The 18730-nt window shown below is 41.5% G+C and overlaps 1 protein-coding gene across 2 annotated transcripts in view; it reads right to left on the reverse strand.

Moving 5' to 3' along the window:
• Plxdc2 (plexin domain containing 2) overlaps nucleotides 1-18730 on the reverse strand; it is a 407901-nt gene that overhangs the window by 228429 nt on the left and 160742 nt on the right. For both annotated transcript variants that reach the window (XM_033759775.1, XM_019205160.2), the window contains exon 2: nucleotides 17549-17760. In XM_033759775.1, the coding sequence (XP_033615666.1) occupies nucleotides 17549-17760 (212 nt within the window). The remainder of the gene's footprint in view (nucleotides 1-17548; nucleotides 17761-18730) is intronic.

Here is an 18730-nt window from a genome sequence, read left to right on the forward strand (position 1 = left end):
GGCCTTCTGGCTCTGTCATCCTATGGCAGGGCACAGAGGGGGCAACAGTGTACAAGAGGGACTCTGTCATGTGACCCCACTATTATGTGCAGTCTCACCAGAGGGTGCCCAAATGGACTGAAACCTCCAATACTGGGAGGCGAGATAAACCCTCTCTTTTTATAAGTAAATGATCTCAGGCATTTTGTTCTAGTGCTGGAAAGCTGACTAACATGCATGTATAGCAGAGTTCTCCTTTGCACAGAGCTGTCAAGAACTCTCACTACCTGCAGGTGACTTGTAGACCATGGTGCAGACCCTGAGAGCCACAGCAATCTTGTCAAAGTGCATGTGTTGGGGGAGTAGGGTCAGGAGTTTGCTCACGCATTTCTAATGCTTATTCTAGAAAGCAGCTCCTGAGGATCTTCTGAGGATCAAACTATCCATACATAGTTCAGACAGTGGACACGAAGCACATTGAACCCAGTGAAATGCAAATCTGTGCATGTGACATCCAAGGACCTCTGGGCTCTGGTCTCAGCCTTCAGAGGTGTCTCTGTCAATCTACATCTAACAATCTACATCTCTGAATCCACATTTTTTCCTTCACATTTTTAATAATAGTATTTTTGCAGGATTTCTATCTGTTCTACTAGATTGCAAGCTCCAAGAAGGCTCAGTTCAGATGGGCTTTCTTTACTATAGAATCCTAGATACTAGCACTGACCATATACCCTTCAACTGGATAAAATCTAGGGACCTTTTTGTTCCATCTTGTCTCTGAATTTTTAAATGTCAATAAATAGACTTATAGAAGATGCTATAAAAGTAAACCAAGAGAAAGTTGCAGTCCTCCCCTAGCTACACGAATCCCATGGTGAGTCACCAAGTATAATCACGAGCAGATGTTTACAATAAAATGTGGCTCGAGGAAAAGGATCACAATGGTTGAGGCCTGCGGGTCAGTCATGTGAGAGATGAATGGGGAAGGACGGCGTGATGACTAGCGAGACTGGACCTACTGTGTGCAGAAGTCAGAATGAAGAGTAAGCGTGAGCGTTCTAGGGATGTAAAATTTGCCCACAAATGAGAAAGTGTTTTAGTAAACACTGAAGTTGTTCAAAGCAGAATTTGCTTCTCAAGAACTACACAATTCCATTAGAAGATTTTCAGCAAAAGCCATTGGTGATGTTATAGAAATGTTTCCTCTACGAGGATCAAAGCTGGAATTTATAATATCCAACATTATTTTAGTTGTTGATGGTATATTTAAGCCACATTCAGTTTGATATGTTTAAAAATACTTCGCAAAGAATTAGTGGCTAAATAGTGAGTTCTTCAGATGAGAAATAACCTGAAATCTATCTGAATTTTTCAAAACAGCTCTAGACTTTATTTTTTCTTCTCTACCTTCCTTTTTTAGGTTTCATCTTTGGCTTATGCTCATTTATTTGGGTCAGAGGACTTAGGAAAGTATTTATCTTTTGCAATATCTCATAATAAAGGCATTAAAATATCACGTTTATGGCATGTCTGCACACATGGCAGGTAACTTAGTCTTTCCGTGTTGCCAGAACAAGGTACTGTGGACTAAATAACTTTAACAACAGAAATATACTTTGCTATCGTTACAGCGGTTGGATAGAAGTCCAATAACAAGGTGCAGTACATGTGTGTTCCGATAAGACAACCAACATCTCGCTATTGTGCACATGGAGAGAAGAGAAAGGAGGGCAGCGGGGGAAGGAGACCTCATTTAATAGAAATTACCTCTTAAAGGCTGTACTTCCAAATACAGTCACTTTGGTAGTGAGGGCTTCAACATATACATTTAGCAGGAATGCGATTCCCACACCACCCCCAACACCAGGTACCAGGAATTGGCGGAAGGAGCTGTAGAGAGGGACTACAGAAGAAAGAGCCGGCTGGACGAGGTCCCAGAAACAGAAGACATTAGCCCAGACTTCAGCTCTGTGAGTGAAGTTCCAATTTCAATTAGATCCAGTTATTGTATTGCACTTGAAAAGTATTCTGAGTGAGCTCCCACTTATATCTGTATAAACGCTAAAAAACGAGAAGAAATACAACCACTTTTGAACTACAACTTTGCCCCCAAACAGTTATCTGGATGAGTTATATTCTTTTTTTCTTCAAGTTGATATGAAATTTATAAGAGTATATATCTATTTTACATACAATGTGTACTATCATATATATGGTGAGCATATGACAATACAGTTTATACCATTTCTTTCTTTTTAGTTATCTAAGGATAGTCATAGAGTAGGTCCTGTTTTATTAAAAATTGGATATTTGCCAATGTCTCAAATAATTTTTTTTTTTTTACTTTCTAAAGACATACTGGCAAGTCTAAAATGTTTTAGTCTTATAAAAAAGTAACTAAAAAGATAGTTACTTGAAGAAATATCATTTTTTAATTACAATGTATTTAAGGGTACACATGAAAGTTTTCTTTCCCCATACGTTTTCACACTGTTGAAAAGTTGGAGCAATGAATTAATCATAAACAAGAAGTAGATGTCTCGTGATTGCAATTTCAAACACTAATATTTCCAGAGAACAAAAAAAATAATTTTGGAAATGTCCTTCAAAATAGCCAGTGTAGTAAGTATTCTAGCACCGCCTGGAACATTTTGTTTAAAACATTTTGCTGTCGACAGGAACAAAAGGAAGTAGTAGTAGTTGGCAGGACTGACATAAAATAAATATAGAAGAAAGGCGGACAAAAGTCTGGAATCTATACAGAGAATCCTATTATTTCTGATCCAATCCAATTCAACTCAGCACACAGGTGTGCTGCCTAGCGGGTAGAGATAAAAGCAACAATGAGTTATGTCCCAGAATTTGCAAATGTGGACTTCTGGGACAGAACCTACTAGGTTTACATCAATCAGGAAGATGACAATTCATCTGTGATTAGCAATAGTAACTGGTTACCCAGGGGACAGATGGGCCTGGAGACATGTATAGTACTGTTTTTGTTTTTGTGTTTTTGGTACCAGGGGTCAAACTCGGGGCCTTTCCCCTGCGAGGCAGGCAGCAGAAACACTGAGCTAAATCCCCAGCCCATGTACTGTATTTTGCCATCTATGGGTTTGTTCACATATGCTTAAGACAAAAAAAAAAAAAAAAAAGAGTGAAGCAGTGTTTCTATATCTCTTGACAAACTAGAAGATTCGGAATCCTGGGCTTGGGTGCTCAAACCTTAATTCCCAGCAGCTGGGTAACAGCTAACCCATCGGCCTGGGGGTTCTTCCTTCAGTCTTCCTCAAACTCTGTCCCTGCTATTCTCCTACACCCAGGAGGAGCCCCTGGAAATAAATCATGCCACAAGGGCCTCTACTTTTACGCTTCCTTTAACACCTGGAATAGAACCTGTACGGCCCTTTCCCCAGGGCAGTTAAATTTGCCAACTAAATGTAAACGCAGTAATTATCTTCAAATATGAGATTGAAGCAATATATCTGGAACCGGAAGTTTGAAAACATGCAGAACTCCCATCAAGGTAGCTTTAGAGAAACCTCAGGAAAACAAATTTGGAATGTGCTAGTCATTTAAGAAGCGGAAACGTAATCTACGATGTGGAATGCTGTTTGGAAGGATTGAGTGTGAAGAGGAAAGCAGTGATCGACCCCCAGACTCCAAACAATGGCTACAGAGTCATTTTTAAAAGGAAATGCAATATCTGTATGTGAGGACTAGCCGCACAAAGAATCTTTCAAGAAGATGGAAAGAGAAAATTCAGCGTGATCAGCTTTGCGGAAGCTGGCAAAGGTACCTCTGGATTCCCAAAAGGAGGCTAACTCAATTAGAGAAACCTGGGGTCCGCGGATGGCTAGCAAGTACTGAGTGGGTGTGCAAGCTCCACAGAACCCAATGCGTCATGAGTCTTGACCCCTCTTTTCTGCTTAATCCCAAACACCTGTCCAATCCAGAAGCACCACGACGTTTGCTCCCAAATGCAAACCACCAGTTACCGTTCAGCCAACTTGGAGAGCGTAAGACTCACGGCGGTGGTTTCAGTTTTCTGGTCCCACTGGGCAATAAGGTGGTTCTCTCTTCCCTCTTTCTGTCCCTCTGTCTCTTCTTCAGTCGTGTCAGCTTTTGCAACATCTCAGTTTGAGGCTGCCGAAGAGGGGAAGCAGAAAGGAAGGCAGCAAAGCTCTTAACAAGAGCCACGGCAGAAGCAAAATGACCAAAGCAAAAAGGAATCTGTTGCTGTCTCTCAAGCCAAGAGCTTGCTTTCCTTGAAAGGCACCATTGCTAAATGACTGCTGCGGCTTCCCTTTGCTCTGCTCCACAATGAGGTGGGAGCCACCCTGCTAATACTGGCACAACTGCCTCTGGCTCTCACCCTGCACGTGGACAAGCACGAATCTGCAATTGTTTCAGAAACACAGTGGGAGGGGGAGGAAGAGAATGTCTAAACTGCTGTGAGCTTTCACCAGCGCAGGTAAATAGGGACTGCAGGAGGGGACAAGGACATCAGGATTCTCTTGTGCCCAAGGGAAGACAGATTTCCACAAGAGTCACATACCCCACTTCGTTACTCATTTTCATATGAAAAAAACAACAGGCTTTTGTTAGTACCCCAGGTCAAGTCCTTGCTCCATTTCATTGTGTTTACAGCCCAAACCACAATTGAGTCTTGGGTTTTCCTGGCTATCGAGAAAATAAGCATCTCTATCCTTTCTGGGTTTCCTGTTTTCTCCTCACTTACGTTCTCCTCTCCTGGCATCCAATGAACATGCCGCACATCAAGGGATGCTTTACAAAGTACCTGACACTGTTCCCTCAAGGAGACTGCACCCTGAGGCAGAATTTCCCTAGACTTGGTCTTCTGAGGTAAGCTGGTCATTTCGTGGCTACATGGTATGGGACCATAGCTGCAGTTTCATCTGCCAAATTCTGCTTTAAATAGAGAAGCTGTCACTTATTCCAGAAGAGGATCTGTTTATGCTCCCCCACGGCCTTGCAGTAAAGGAGATGAGTGGTAGTTTCAGGCTGCTCAAACTGATAAACGAAAATGAGTTTCTAGTCCGGAGCAGTGACTGGTTTAGAAGGAAAAGTTACCACCAAGGGAGCAGAGGGACAGGCCCAGAGGAGCAAGCCTGGCCGTGGGGACAAGCAGGCAGGTGAGGCTGGAGAATCTCCCCACGCTGGCCCATCGCCTTGCGTTCACCCTCTGTCACCTCTCTAGCTTTGCACAGGTCCCCATCCCTGTCACTAAACAACCACAGAAAAATCCATTTTTAAGGATTTAAGGTTTTTTTGTTTCATCATCTCTCCTCTTTATTTTACAAAGCCAATATCTAGAGAGCGTATTTAAAGCTTAAAGAATTTACTGGAACAGAAGGGAATCTTGTCCAGCCCCCTCCATGGAGATGTTTAGTTTTCACTGCTGTCTCTACCAGAAAAACACGTTGCTTATACTGCTGTGGAAATACAACAACTACTTTATGTACCCACTAAGTATAAGGCAGAAGCAAAATGTGAGCCGTTATTTCTTTTCCCCACTGAAGTAACTTTTAATTATGATTACGAAAGACACAGGTGAGTATACACATAGCTACACAAACACATAGACAGACAGGTACACTCCCATCCAGATATATACAAAGTATCAAAATTCCTATTTGTAGGCTCTGAAACAATTTTCTAGCATATGTCAATAGTGCCCAGGGAAAAGGATTTTTAAAATCACTACCTGTACAGCCAAGATTTTTGGTTTAATAAATGTGTGAGCGCTGCCCAAAGGGAGACAGTGATTCCTTGGTAGGGTGGCTACAGATCACTGGCAGAAAGCTCTGCTGGACTAAAATGAAACAAAGTAAAATGAATTAATCCTTGCCCCAGATTCTGATTCCATGCTATTGACTCACTTATTGCTTTGTTTCAGGGACGATTTCAAAGTCGGAAATGATTTCCTCTTCCTACATTCTCTATTACATCTAAAAAGTCAGTAGAAATGTAGGAAGAGTGATCCTACAGTCATCTCCAACATTTGCTGTAATTTGCATTCGAGGGTGATCACCAACTGAAAAAACAGATTTTTAGGAAAACGCCTCGACACTGTTCTCAAAGGGACAAAAATGTGCATTTTCTGGTCTTTTTATGCAGATAACTTTGTGTGCAAAGACTATCACAGCCTCTTAATGACAAGTAAGAACTGCACATTTATAGAACCATTTTTTATTAGTTTTTCTTTGGTGCTGGCCAGGGAACCCAGTGTGTTATGCATGCTAAGCTTGTGCTCTACCACTGAACTATATTTCTAGACTCGAAAACATCTTTAGAATGGAAGTTCTGATTATTTAGCAATAAAGCTGAACAAAGCATATCAAATGTATTCTTAATCTGCTCTGATCCCAGTATACCTACCGAGTGATGCAAAATCACTTCTGACAGTGACAGCAACAGTAATTTTGATTCCTATTAAGCCAGTCCCTTCTCTGTGTGTCTGTAAGTAATGGAACTGTCCAACGCTGCCGTCTAAAGTCTGCTGCGTACCTTCACCTCCACCGGCTGTTGGCAGGAGTGAAGCAGGAGCTTTTGAATGTATGAATTATGATATTTTCTTAGGCTTAGGATGGAAAATACTACTTTGCGTTCAGCTTTTGAGGATCCCTGAATATTCGAGGATTGATCTAAAAAGTTTATTTACTTTTAGAAAAAAATTTTTTTCTATCACCAGGTCCGATTGGTGATATGAGACACATTTCTAACGAACAGTTACTATTTTGGTCTGGCACATCTGTATAACACTCTTTTAATTGCATTTTCCTGATTTTATGGAACCTACTTTTCCATTCTGATGAAAGTCCCATTCCGCTGAAAAATAAAAACAGCCACATCTGATTATTGGAAGAACTGAGATAACAAGTCATTCTTTATTAAAGTAGTCTTTAAGTAGGGGAAAATAATGCTTTGTACATGACTTTTAAAGTAATAGGGCATTCCACAATCTTATTTGCAAGCGGTATATTAACTTTTTAGTTCTTTAGGAAGATGTGTTAATGTTCCCTGTGCATATTTTCAGAACCTAACATTTTAAATGATCTTTTTCTCTATAATAGTTTTAAGCGACAAAATAAGTAAAGCTTTGCATGGAAATAAAGCACATCCTGTTGAGCAGTATATTCTAAGACAAAGAAAAACTATTATAATACGAAATTTACCAGGAAAAAACCCCTGAGAATCAAATCAGTGCATGCATCTTTGCACAGCATAAAATTATCCACAATAATTCATTAAACTCCAAAAATGGTAGGTAGTATTATGTCCAGATACAAAATTTTATCATGAGACAAAAACTTTTTAGTTTTAGGAGAACCTGAAATTTTTCCTTCGTAAAGTAGTATTGAAGCTGGGTGAAATTTTTAAGTATAAATAAATACAAGTTTGTTCTGCAAGTTTTTCTTTCAAATTACTTTGGCCATGTGTGAATTATGCATTCTGAATTCAAAATACTACAGAAAGAAGACAGGTAGGAAAGCTGGAAGGCAGAGATACAGAAATATTGTCCAGAAGATTAATACTAGTATTTTTATAGCTTTGATCTTTAAGCTAGCAATTGCATAAAGATTTGAAGTTTACAAAACAGCTAAAACCTGCCTGTAAAACAAAACAGTTTGAGCCACGTCTAATCCATCCATTCAATTCATTCCAAGTGATTCCGGATTCCAAACTATTACTTCACTTTATAGTTCAGGCTTGCAACACCATAGGGAAACAGCTCAAAACAAGTGGTCCCAAGGGCTGTAAAGTTCAATTCTTCTCATGTTTCTAGAGAGATCCAAACATCTATGCATTGCTAGGATATGAGTAGGAAGGATTTCTCTCAAGGAAACAAAACGAAAACCAAGGCAGTGTCTTTTCATCCTAAATGCTACCACCCTTTGACGGACTTCCTGAAATTGATGCCTACCTCCCCAGAGAAAAGGGTAGCACATTAGCAATCTTTTTATGACAAATATAAATATACATAGGCATGCCTCTTTTTATAGAGACCCATGCCTATCCTGTCTGCTTCAAAAATAGAAGGTGAAGTAAAACTGTAAACAATTAGCAGAGTGTATTACATAACAATTGTTTAAAAATAGAAGTACATTTTTATTAAATGTCTCCTACTTTTGGAATGGCCCATTCATATGTAGGCTTCATACTATTTTCATCTAATTCATATTATTTGTCATTCACACGTAAGACAGTTTTGGTAAATGTCCATAGAAACTTCTGGTTTCTACATAAAATTAAAGAAAATGACTGGTCATCAGAAGTATATGTCCCTTATTTATTTTTCAATGAATTGATGATAAACTATGCAGTGTACATTATTGTTAGATAAAATAAATTCTAAAGCCTTGGTGTAACTGATGCACTAAAATTGCATTATTGAGCTGGGCGTGGTGGTGCACGCCTGTAATCCCAGCACTTGGGAGGCTGAGGCAGGAGGATCACTGTGAGTTCGAGACCAGCCTGGGCTACACAGTGAGTTTCCAGCTCAGTCTCAACTACATAGTGAGATCCTGTCTCAAAAAACGAAAAATGAAATAAAATGGCATTATAACTTCTTCCAAACAGGAAACAAATTCATATCACAGGCCTGTGAACTCTCATGGATTAAGTAGTGGTCCTAATGCTCCCTCAGACACAGTAATAAAAACCATGCTACTAACAACTGTGTGCCAATTCACATGCATAGCTTCTGGGTACAATCACTTTTAATTCTTGTTAGGGACCTGAAGCCGCCATCACAGGCTGCATTTTCCTGGCTCTTCATGCCTCTTGGAATGACCTCATGGTCTTCTTATCTTTAGTTTCCTTCCCCCCTGAAGGCCACAACAGTCCAGAGAAGTTAAACCTAAGTTTCTGCAGGGCTGAGCCCATGAAAGGCAACCTGGCCTGTGATAGGTTGAAAGTAGCCCACTCCTCATGAATAAGCAATAGCCCGGCCCAAAACCAATAAAAGGGCCTTCCTTTCTTTTCCTCTTCTCTCTCCTCCCTCCTCTCTCCCTGACCTGCCCTCCCAAATAAAGTCTCCTGTCGGACCTCTCGGTGTGTGGGGCCTAGTTGTTGAGCGTCACTGTGTCTCTTTCAATTCTGTCAGTGATTCTGAAGGTGACAGGAAAAAAATAATACTGGAGACCTCAGAGTATAACGCATGGATATAAAAAAGGGACTTCCCAGGGAGGGATCCCAGAAACTCTGGCTGTTCTGTCAGGAAACCAGGCAGCTGTGGAGATAGACTTGGTCCCCACTGGAACTGTGCTGAACTGAACTCCACTCTCCGTGGGGCTTGTATCCCTAATCAGAACTCCTTTAACTGCTGCAGATAATCTGGAGCGTTTTGTGCTTGATCTTCAAGTGTTTATTTCCCCTGAGCATCTCCCACCTGTGCTTGGGAAGGCAACAGGACAAATCCCACTCTGGAGTGCTGTCTCCCTGTGGGGACATCCAGCTGTAGCCAGCACAGGCACAGCTCCCTGTGAGCTGGCAGGAGAACAGGGCCGGGCAACTGCTGAGCCCCTGCTCCTGAGGTCCAGTTTTCAATGGGGTTTTCCCATTCCAAACTTGTTCCTTTGCTCTGAGCCTTTGCTCCTCATTTGCAGAGTGGGCACATTCTGAAATACCAACATAATGGATGTGTGATTTTCGAAAACCAGTGACAATGCTACTTCCTTATCTGTGAGGAGATACGCTCCAAGACCCCCAGCAGACGCCAGTGCCAAACCCTACGTATACTATGAGTTTTCCTATTCACATATGCATGTCGATGATAAAGTTTAATTTACAATTAGGAAGGGTGAAAGAGTAACAATAACAACTAAACAAACAACTAATGATAGAATGGAACAGTTACAGCAATGTGCTATAACAAAACGTATATAAATACCACTTCTATCTTTCTCAAAATATCTTACTATACTTTTTTGCTTAAAGGAAGCACGTAATGGCATCTTTTTGACATCTGCATTGCAAGCATCATTACTCTCGCACTTTGCTACCATAATGAAGTCAAATAAGGGTTGCTTGAATAGCAATACTATAATATCTTGAGAGTCTTCAGAGTCGATCTGACAGCCAAATGAGTGATTAACAAACAGGAGGGTAGCATATACAGAATGGATAGGTTGGAAAAGGGTGGATTCACACATTGTACCACACAGAGCAGAATGGTGCAAGATTCCATCAAACTACTCGGAATGGTGCGCAATTTAAGATTTATGAATTATTTAATTTCGAATTTTTTGTGTAATGTTGACTGCAGGTAACTGAAACTTCAAGAAGCAAAGTTCTGTGGATACATATCTAGACCTAGGACACCAAATCTAAACTATAATTTTTGGTATTGATTATAATTTTCCAAAAATATATTTACTTCCTTTTTTCTGTTAAGCACGTTTATACTTATTAATGCATATTAATTGTACAAATTTCAGTATGACCTTTCCATACAGGAATATATCATGCTTAGTGGTGTCCACATTCGCTCCTACCCTTTTTCTTGTTATTCTCCCACTCTCTCCCTTCCCGTTGCCCCCTTTACCTCTCCTAATTGTCCCTCTGAAAGCATATTTTGCATACCTTGTTGGAAATGAGTTAATGGAGAGGAAAATGAAATTATAAGATGAAGAAATAAAAATTCAACTGATTAATAACGACTAGATACTCCCTGTACTGAAAGTTCCTTATCACTAACAAAAGAGAGCACATAATGGGGTCCTCATGAATGGGGAGATAGCTGAAGCAGGGAAAGTTCAGTGTGATATCTTTTATGATTAATCAAAGATCCAGAAGGGGATGAAAATTTCTCTCTGTAGATGGAAATGAAAAAATATTATGCACCCTGAAACCTAATCTTAGTTCCGAAAATAAATTCCACGACTAACATAGTTTATAACTTTACAACTTGTATGCATCATTCCAAAGGTTATTTCTATGCTAATACTGTAAATAATACAATTAGCCAAAAGTGAAGCATCACAGAAATAATCCAGTTATTCTTTACAGAACACCATGAAGGACAGCTATAGATTTTTTTCCATTTTTATTTCAATAAAGCTCTGACATGTCAAGCTAAGAATAATCTATAATTGAGCAAGATACATGATACTCTATTTTAATCCCCATTATCTTTTTAGAGGATGAGCAACAATGGCACATATCACTTCTGCCTCATTTACTATTTTCAGTGCGTTTGCAAAGTAAAAATCCTCATCAATATTATGAAAAGAAAATGAATGGAACTCAATCACAAGTTAACAACGATGTGTTTTTGCCAATTACCAAAAGAGAAGAAACTGACATAGCTTTCTCGACAGCTAACCCAAGGTCTTTGGCAATACACTCTCAGCAAGTGAGGCGAACTCCCATTGCCAGGAGATGGTACGGTTGGGATGGTAACACGCTGCCTCCAGCCAAGGCAATGACAATGTTCTTCAGTCAATTCTCAGGATCAAGCAAGCACCAGAAGGTCTGGCACAATGTCAGCCGTAGCGATTCATTTAAAATAACGACTGGAAATATAATTCTGAGATTGACATGCTTATCTACAGCTTTTCTCTAACCATCATCTCAGATCATACCACGGTGATTCTCGGCTATTTTAAATTAGGTTTTCTCTCCCGGGTTTGGGTCTTCTGATCCAGTCTCTACTGAACCTCCCATTACAATGTTTTGGGAGCATCCATACATCTCTCTCTTTCTTCTTTTCTTTTTCCTCCCCTGCCTCCTCTTTCTCTCTTCCTTGTAACAGTGGGAATTATTGAACGCAGGGCCTGATCATTGAGCTATATTCCCAGCCTCACCTTTCTCCCTCCGTCTTCCTTTCTTTCTAACAGCTATAGTCTCAGAAGTCGTCCATGCTGGCCTGAAACTTATAAGCCTCTTGTGTCAGCCTCCCATGGTGCTGGGATTATAGGCTTATGCCACCCATTGGACAATCTTACTTTTTTTTTTTCCATAGAAAATCTTTCAGTGGCTTCCAAATACCTTCCTGATAAGTTGCAAACACCTTAACATATACAAGAAAATTTAAAATCTTGGTATTGCTTAACTGTGCTATGCAAAAATTTCTGGCAATATCGTTACACCTAGGTATTTGCTAACTTTCTCTTCCTGACTTGGTAACAAGGAGAATGTGTCTCTACATGAATCCTAACTCTGTGAAATAACCAACGTGGAATTTCTTCTGCCTTTCCATCGGATGCCTTCTCAGTGCTTTCTTGTCTCTTTGGTGAAAGCCGGTACGGTTCCCACACACATTTGAGAACCTCCTAATTCACACTGGAGTCAAACATGTGTGTGTCTTTGGGTTAACCTTGGTATGGCCGTCACAGCTTTCTGATTCTGCGACCACATTCTGAAATAGCTACAAGTTTAAGCTCCCCTTATGCGGAAATACTGTATTTACAAAATAATCTCCATCAGCTTTTCACATTCCCAGTAAGTACAGTCATCGAATTGTTCAACAGCAGGTCGTACTTTGCTTTCTTGGGAAAAACATGCCCCAGATCTGCAGGGTCACATTCTCTAGTGCTTAAGCACTGTGGTCTCCAAGTTCATCCAGCAGAACGGCAGCCAGAGGTCAGAACCAGCTCCGCATCCTGCAAGCTGGTATCACCCTATTTCTGTGAAGTATAAAGATGTTCCTATTGTTCCATAGGGGCATTCATTATTCTCTTTGTCACACCTCCAAAACTGAGAACGTTTAGTCTTCACAGACACGCGGAAGAGAAAGATTTTGACTCTCTTAGGACAATCTCTACGCTCTCTACGCTGCAGAAATACAATGGACATTCTTCTTACTGCAAAACTGACCCCCCAAAAAAACTACTTTTTCTTCATAAACTAATCATCAGAGCACTTACGTTTGCTTTTAGATCAATTGCTAGCGACTTCTTTCATCACAAATAAATTATTTCATTACAAATAAATGGGGGAAAAATTAAAGCCCACATGATGATACTGTGTACAGCAATTAACCATTAGTAATGTGAAAGAAGCATATTGTACAATTTATAAAAATAAGATGCTAACACTACAGGCAGTATGCGCCATGGCAGAGCAAAGGATTTTTTACACACACAATTAAGAGAAAAAGCGTTGATCTCTATTTTAGCTAAATCTGTCACATATCTCTGCCGATCATTCCCCATTGTACTTTCCTCAAATACGAACTTTAACGAGCACATGGGTGATACAGCAGTTGTTTGACTGTCTGCGATCTCTAACTTTTTGCCAATATGAAAACTCCATAATGCTGGCAGGAAATTTAACATGTTTTTCAGGACATTCATTTCTTTCAAACTCATAGTAGCTTAATGTGCTCTGTGATCTAACTCCTTGCAACTCAAGGTGTGGCTGACAGCCTGGCCACCGCTGCATTACTGGGAATTTGCTAGAAATGTAGAATACCAGGCTGATTCCAGCCTAGAGCTGGAATATCAGAGTGTGTTAACCGGATTTCCAGGAGACGTGAACGTGTAGTAAAGTTTCAAAGGCACTGGCTTATCTCACAATTTCTGAGTCAGTTTGGGGCCTCAAACTACACTTACGTGGTCCAGAAGCCACATTTGTAAAACCTCCCTTCTCAGGGTCACTCAGGTGCTTTTGAATCAAGGTAAAACCCACCTCAATAATCTTTTGTCATCAACGCTTCATTGCCCCAAGAGAGGGAATATAACAGTCCTGAAGACTGCCGAGATGCAGCGGTAACAATCATATATTTATTGTTTCAGGTCTTCCCAAAGATACTTGAGTTTGGAAGACAACTGACTGACGATCTCAGCAGCCGCCTGGAGGCACAGACTGTTGAAACTGGGCTTTATGAAGCAGCATCGGGGAGTCTCACCTGTACTAGGCCCTCCCCTGTCTAGAAACTGCTGTTCTCGCTGGGAATCGAAAGCAGCCAGCTTCCAGGTGAAGACTTAGGCACTGCCTCGTTTATTATTCTGTGCTCTGAGGATCTCGGACTTCACTGAAGGCTGCTCAAACAAACCCAAGTCATGAATGGAATCCAGTTTTACCTGACAGACTTTCAATCCTTTATGATTCCCCAAATAATTACAGAAAGCAGCACCCTTACTGGTGTTTTCTGATACCTTGTGTCTAAGTCCTGCTTACCAGAAGAGGCCCTTTTCTTCTCACCTAGCTAAGTGGTCATCCATCCATCCACATGAACAGAAGGGAAGCAAACAGACAGATCTGGTAGAAATCAACAGTGACCAACAGGGACAGTCGCAGGCTGGTGATTCCCTGATTATTCAACGGGAAATACAGTAGGTTTCCAAACATCTTTATATCTTCATGGGGAGAACACTTAAGGAAAGAAAATCACAGCCACAAAATTTCCTTAAGAGGGATTCTAAGTATTCCAGTCCTTCTATTATCTGTCCTTATACAGAGCCAGCAAAAAGACTGTCACCAAGTAGGGTGTGAAGAGAGTAACAACCATCACTCATTTTGAAGTAAATTTGTGCCCATGGAATAAACATGTTACTGTCTTTTTTGTTTTGCTGTTCTTTGTTGTTGATGCTCAGTGAAAGTGGGATGTAAAGTCTAGACAATGGAAGAAAGGACAACAAATTCAAGAAAGCCAATCCCGGTGGTTTATGTCTCACTGGGAAAGAAACGATTTTAACAGACACTATGACAGTTAAGGGCTGCTCTGGACCAAACAGTTTTGACTTCGGAGATTGACTTTGAAAGCATTTAAAGACAAGAGGCACACAGAACCTTTCATGCTTGTTGTTTGTATTTAACAATATAAACCAAAATGTTCATTCCTGAAAGATAAGAAAGATCCACTATCAGCCATTCATTCCATAATCACTTGATTCTTTTCTTCTTATTTTAAATTCAGTTGGGCAAAAAAGAATATTTTCTCCTAAGAGAGATGCAAAAAACATTTTTTTTTTAAACATACGGTTTCGAGTGTCAAGGTAAGTATTTCGGAGAAGTCCCAGATACAGATTTATGTTTCCAAAACGGATGGCAGTGCCTAAAATTCACTTAGGGGACTTTGGACTCGCAGTCATCTCCATCAAAGCTCAGGTCTGCATCGCAACAAAGAAATCTTAAAGTCCATGCAGTGGATGTTCTAATTAGGCGGCTGTACCTTAAGACAGGTCTCCTAGCCAGATTGAAATTCTAGCGTTATTTTCATACAGATATTCACAGGCTGCCTGTCCAAAAGCATTGTGCAGGCGCCATTGCCTTTCCTATCACTATGGGGAGTGCACTACATAGACGGCTAAAGACTAGGATACTGGATTGCCTGGGCTTGAACATCAGCCTCTTTACTGCTTAGCGGGAGACCTGAAATATGAACCTAAAAGTCATTGTTACTGCCAGGGAATCAGAGGACCCCAACTTCATAGGATGCTAAAAGGACCGAGCAAGGCAGCGTCCACCCAGCACCTGACAGATCAGAGCCACAGGTGAGTATCTATCAAGTAGCTCCCTGGACAAACCTTCCTCTTGCTTTGCTCTAATTCAAAACGCCTGATCTTTTATGGTCTCCCTTTAGGTAGAAAAGATAAAAAATGGCTGAATAATACAATGCTCATTGTAATAACAATGGGATTATATTTTGAGGAGCAGTAATACATCCCTGAATGCAGGAAGTTTTTATTACACAAGTGATTGGGAGGGCACTCCCCAGGAGAGTCATAGTCTTCCAGGAGTCTGTGCTCTCTCCTTTCAGTTTGCCAGGTCCTGGATCTGGGCAGAGGGTACATGCTTTAGATTCTTTCAGTTCCGCCCTCCTTTCTTTATGCCACATCTCAGCAAGGGAGTGGAGCAAGAAGGATTTTGTTGCCTACGCCAAGCTGCTATAACAACATCACTGCCAAAATAGCTGGATCTCCGCAGGAGTCAGAATGGCCTCTTACAGAAACTACATCATTCTGCTCTCAGCACAGCCTCTGTGGTGGGTCAAAGGGTCTAGCTGGACAGCCAGGGAACCCCACAGCCACGGAGCTAAGGCCACGGAGTGGGGGGATCGCACATGTGTCAGAAATCACTGAGTTCCTCAGATGCACGGGATTCCAACTGGTGCACTTCAGATCTTCTGAAGACTTCTCTCAGGCTAAGGCAACAAAATGATTCCCTGATGCTGGGTTACAGGGTTATGCGAATCTGCTTCGTGGAGTCGAGTTCTTTCCCTAAATCATAAGCATTTCAGGGATGATGGTACAGTACAAAGAATATTGCTTGGTTTAAAAACTGTAAGCCTGCCATCTTGAAGAAAGCAGGAACTGAAAAATTAGATTGAGAGAGAATATTCAAGCAGAAAATGGCCAGAGTGTGTGTCACAAACAGAACTCTGACTTCAGCCTCTGGGGCAACCAGTCTAAGCCGCCAAGCCACAGTCTTGGCAGTGGTCAGCTGAGAATGGTCAGGCCTTGGTTAATCACTGGGAGCTTGGTTTTTTTTTTTTTCTTTATTTTCTTTTCCTCTACTTCCAACTCAGGACCAGCCAACCAAACCATAGTAATACAGATATATTCCTTCATTCACCTAAGGTGCTATTATAATTAACCTGTTTTCAGTTTCTCAAGCCAACAAAGCCCCCTCAGAACATAGTCTTTCCTTTTTGCACAAAACCTTCCACCGAGTCCCTGGCAAAGACAATGATGGTGGCTCTCTCTCTCTCTCTCTCTCCCTCTCTCTCTCTCTCTCTCTCCCCCCCCTTTAGCAAATTAAATACATAACCTTTGTTTGTTCTCGTTTGGGTGGTCTTTGCTCATTTCCATGACCTCCAAGCAAGATCATATTTTATGATTTGCAATGTTAAGAACCATGGAAACTTAAGAAATGCAACACCATCCTAGAGGCCCCTGAGCAACCCTAAAATCTGCCTGAAATGTGCCCTTTACAAACGTCATCCTCACCAAACTGCTTTCCAGCGACCGACCTCCCTTCACCTCACCGCTCCAACCATAACAAAGCTGACCAACCATCCTGGTTTGTCCCAGACTGCTTCGTTTCTGGAAATCCTACCTGGTAGGAAATGCTGGCAGCCCTGGGGAACTAGCACAGTCCTTCACTTTGTAAGACTCTACAACCTGCCCTGTCATTCCATCCCTCAGGAATTCCGAGCGGAAGTTCCACACACTCTGCCAACAAGGTCCTTTTCTCTCGTCAGTGGAATGGACTCCCCTCAATCTTCCAAGCCTTCTTAAATGTCTCTTCCTGGGCAAAGCGTCTTTGTTAACATCCCAATTCCAAGCAGCATTCCATGCTCTCCTGCAGGCCACACTGCCGTGTAACCCTATCCAGGACATGAATAAGGCAGCTATGGTGTTTAGAAGCCACAATACAATGACTTCCTGCAGGGCACCTACTGTCACCACCACACCAAAATAGCGCTTATGTGATAAGTAAACAAATTAGCAGATGATTAAATATTAATTAATGACTCCATTAAATAAACAAAACAACCTGAAGGGTCCAGATCGAGACGAAGATACAGCTTAGAGCCTGGGCACCTTACACTGAATTTGTGTTTAACCCATCTCAGTTACCCCGATGGATTGTCTACCTCGATCTGGGTGGTGTTGTCCTGCCCGTCATCCAGCACCAGGTCAGTGAAGCCCCTGGGATCTGGGGCGTCTTGGCCCATGCTTGCTCGGTTTGTATCCACTGCCTTGAGAGCCTCCAAGCTCCTCCTCCACCTGTGGCTGTAAGCATGTGAGTCCACTTTTACCTCCTCTTCTGTCGGAGGGAAGGCCTGAGCCACGTCATACCTCCAATCTGCAGAAGAAACGAAATCCTGTTAGGAGCTTGGTGTGACTCATACTCATCATTTCCACAACAGAGGAAAACGGGACTGCAGGTCACGAGCATAGAACACTCATCACAGCGGAACCAGGTTATGTGTGGTATTTTGAGTCTATCTGAGCATCTCTGAGTAGAATGCAATACATTTTGTGGCAATGGTTGATGTGTAGATTTCACACAGGTGCCCACACCGACAATAATGCACTTTGCTTTTCTCTTCTCACCCCTTGCTTGCACACACACACACACACACACACACACACACACACACCATAAACATTCTTCTAGCTGTTGTGCAAAAGGAAGCAAGGACCCAAGCAAAGCAATCAAACCAAGGGATCGTTAGCTCAGCTGAAAACACAAATCAGATACTTTTACAGGGCAAGCTGATATTCATTTCACACGAATTATGCTGGGCTGCAAAGACACGAGTGCACTTGAACCGGTTAAATCACACGTGGAGCTATCTTCCTGTAAATGTGCTAACCAACCTCGGAGTTTCCAAGGCAGCCTTAGCTCATCACCTAACTCATCTAATAAGCAGCAACCCAGGAGACATCACAAGCGCTCTTGTTCATTTGTGCTGTTCTCACCTTGGGATCTTGTCAGGGTGGCAAAGGATGACAGTGACGGGCACTTACAGAAATGGATGGGACAGCAAGGAGATCAAATCACCAAGGTATGTGAAAGCCATCTGCAGGGACTGGCCCTGCTGACCCATCTCATGCTGCCACCGAGGGAGGGAAAATCAGATTTAATCATGACTCCTAGTCTTTCGTTTCAGCAGGTCAACAGGGGAAGATGTACCTCGAGGATTGAAAATTCAGTTTTTGAGCAAGAAGAACAACCGTCTTCTACCCCATCATCATCAAGATATGACTGGACTGGCTTTATAACTGGCCAGCAATGGGATCATAAAAGGCTAAAAGAACAGTGATTTGAT

Source organism: Fukomys damarensis, unplaced genomic scaffold (assembly GCF_012274545.1).
Source record: "Fukomys damarensis isolate Sample0158 unplaced genomic scaffold, DMR_v1.0_HiC HiC_scaffold_37, whole genome shotgun sequence".
NCBI lineage: Eukaryota > Metazoa > Chordata > Mammalia > Rodentia > Bathyergidae > Fukomys > Fukomys damarensis.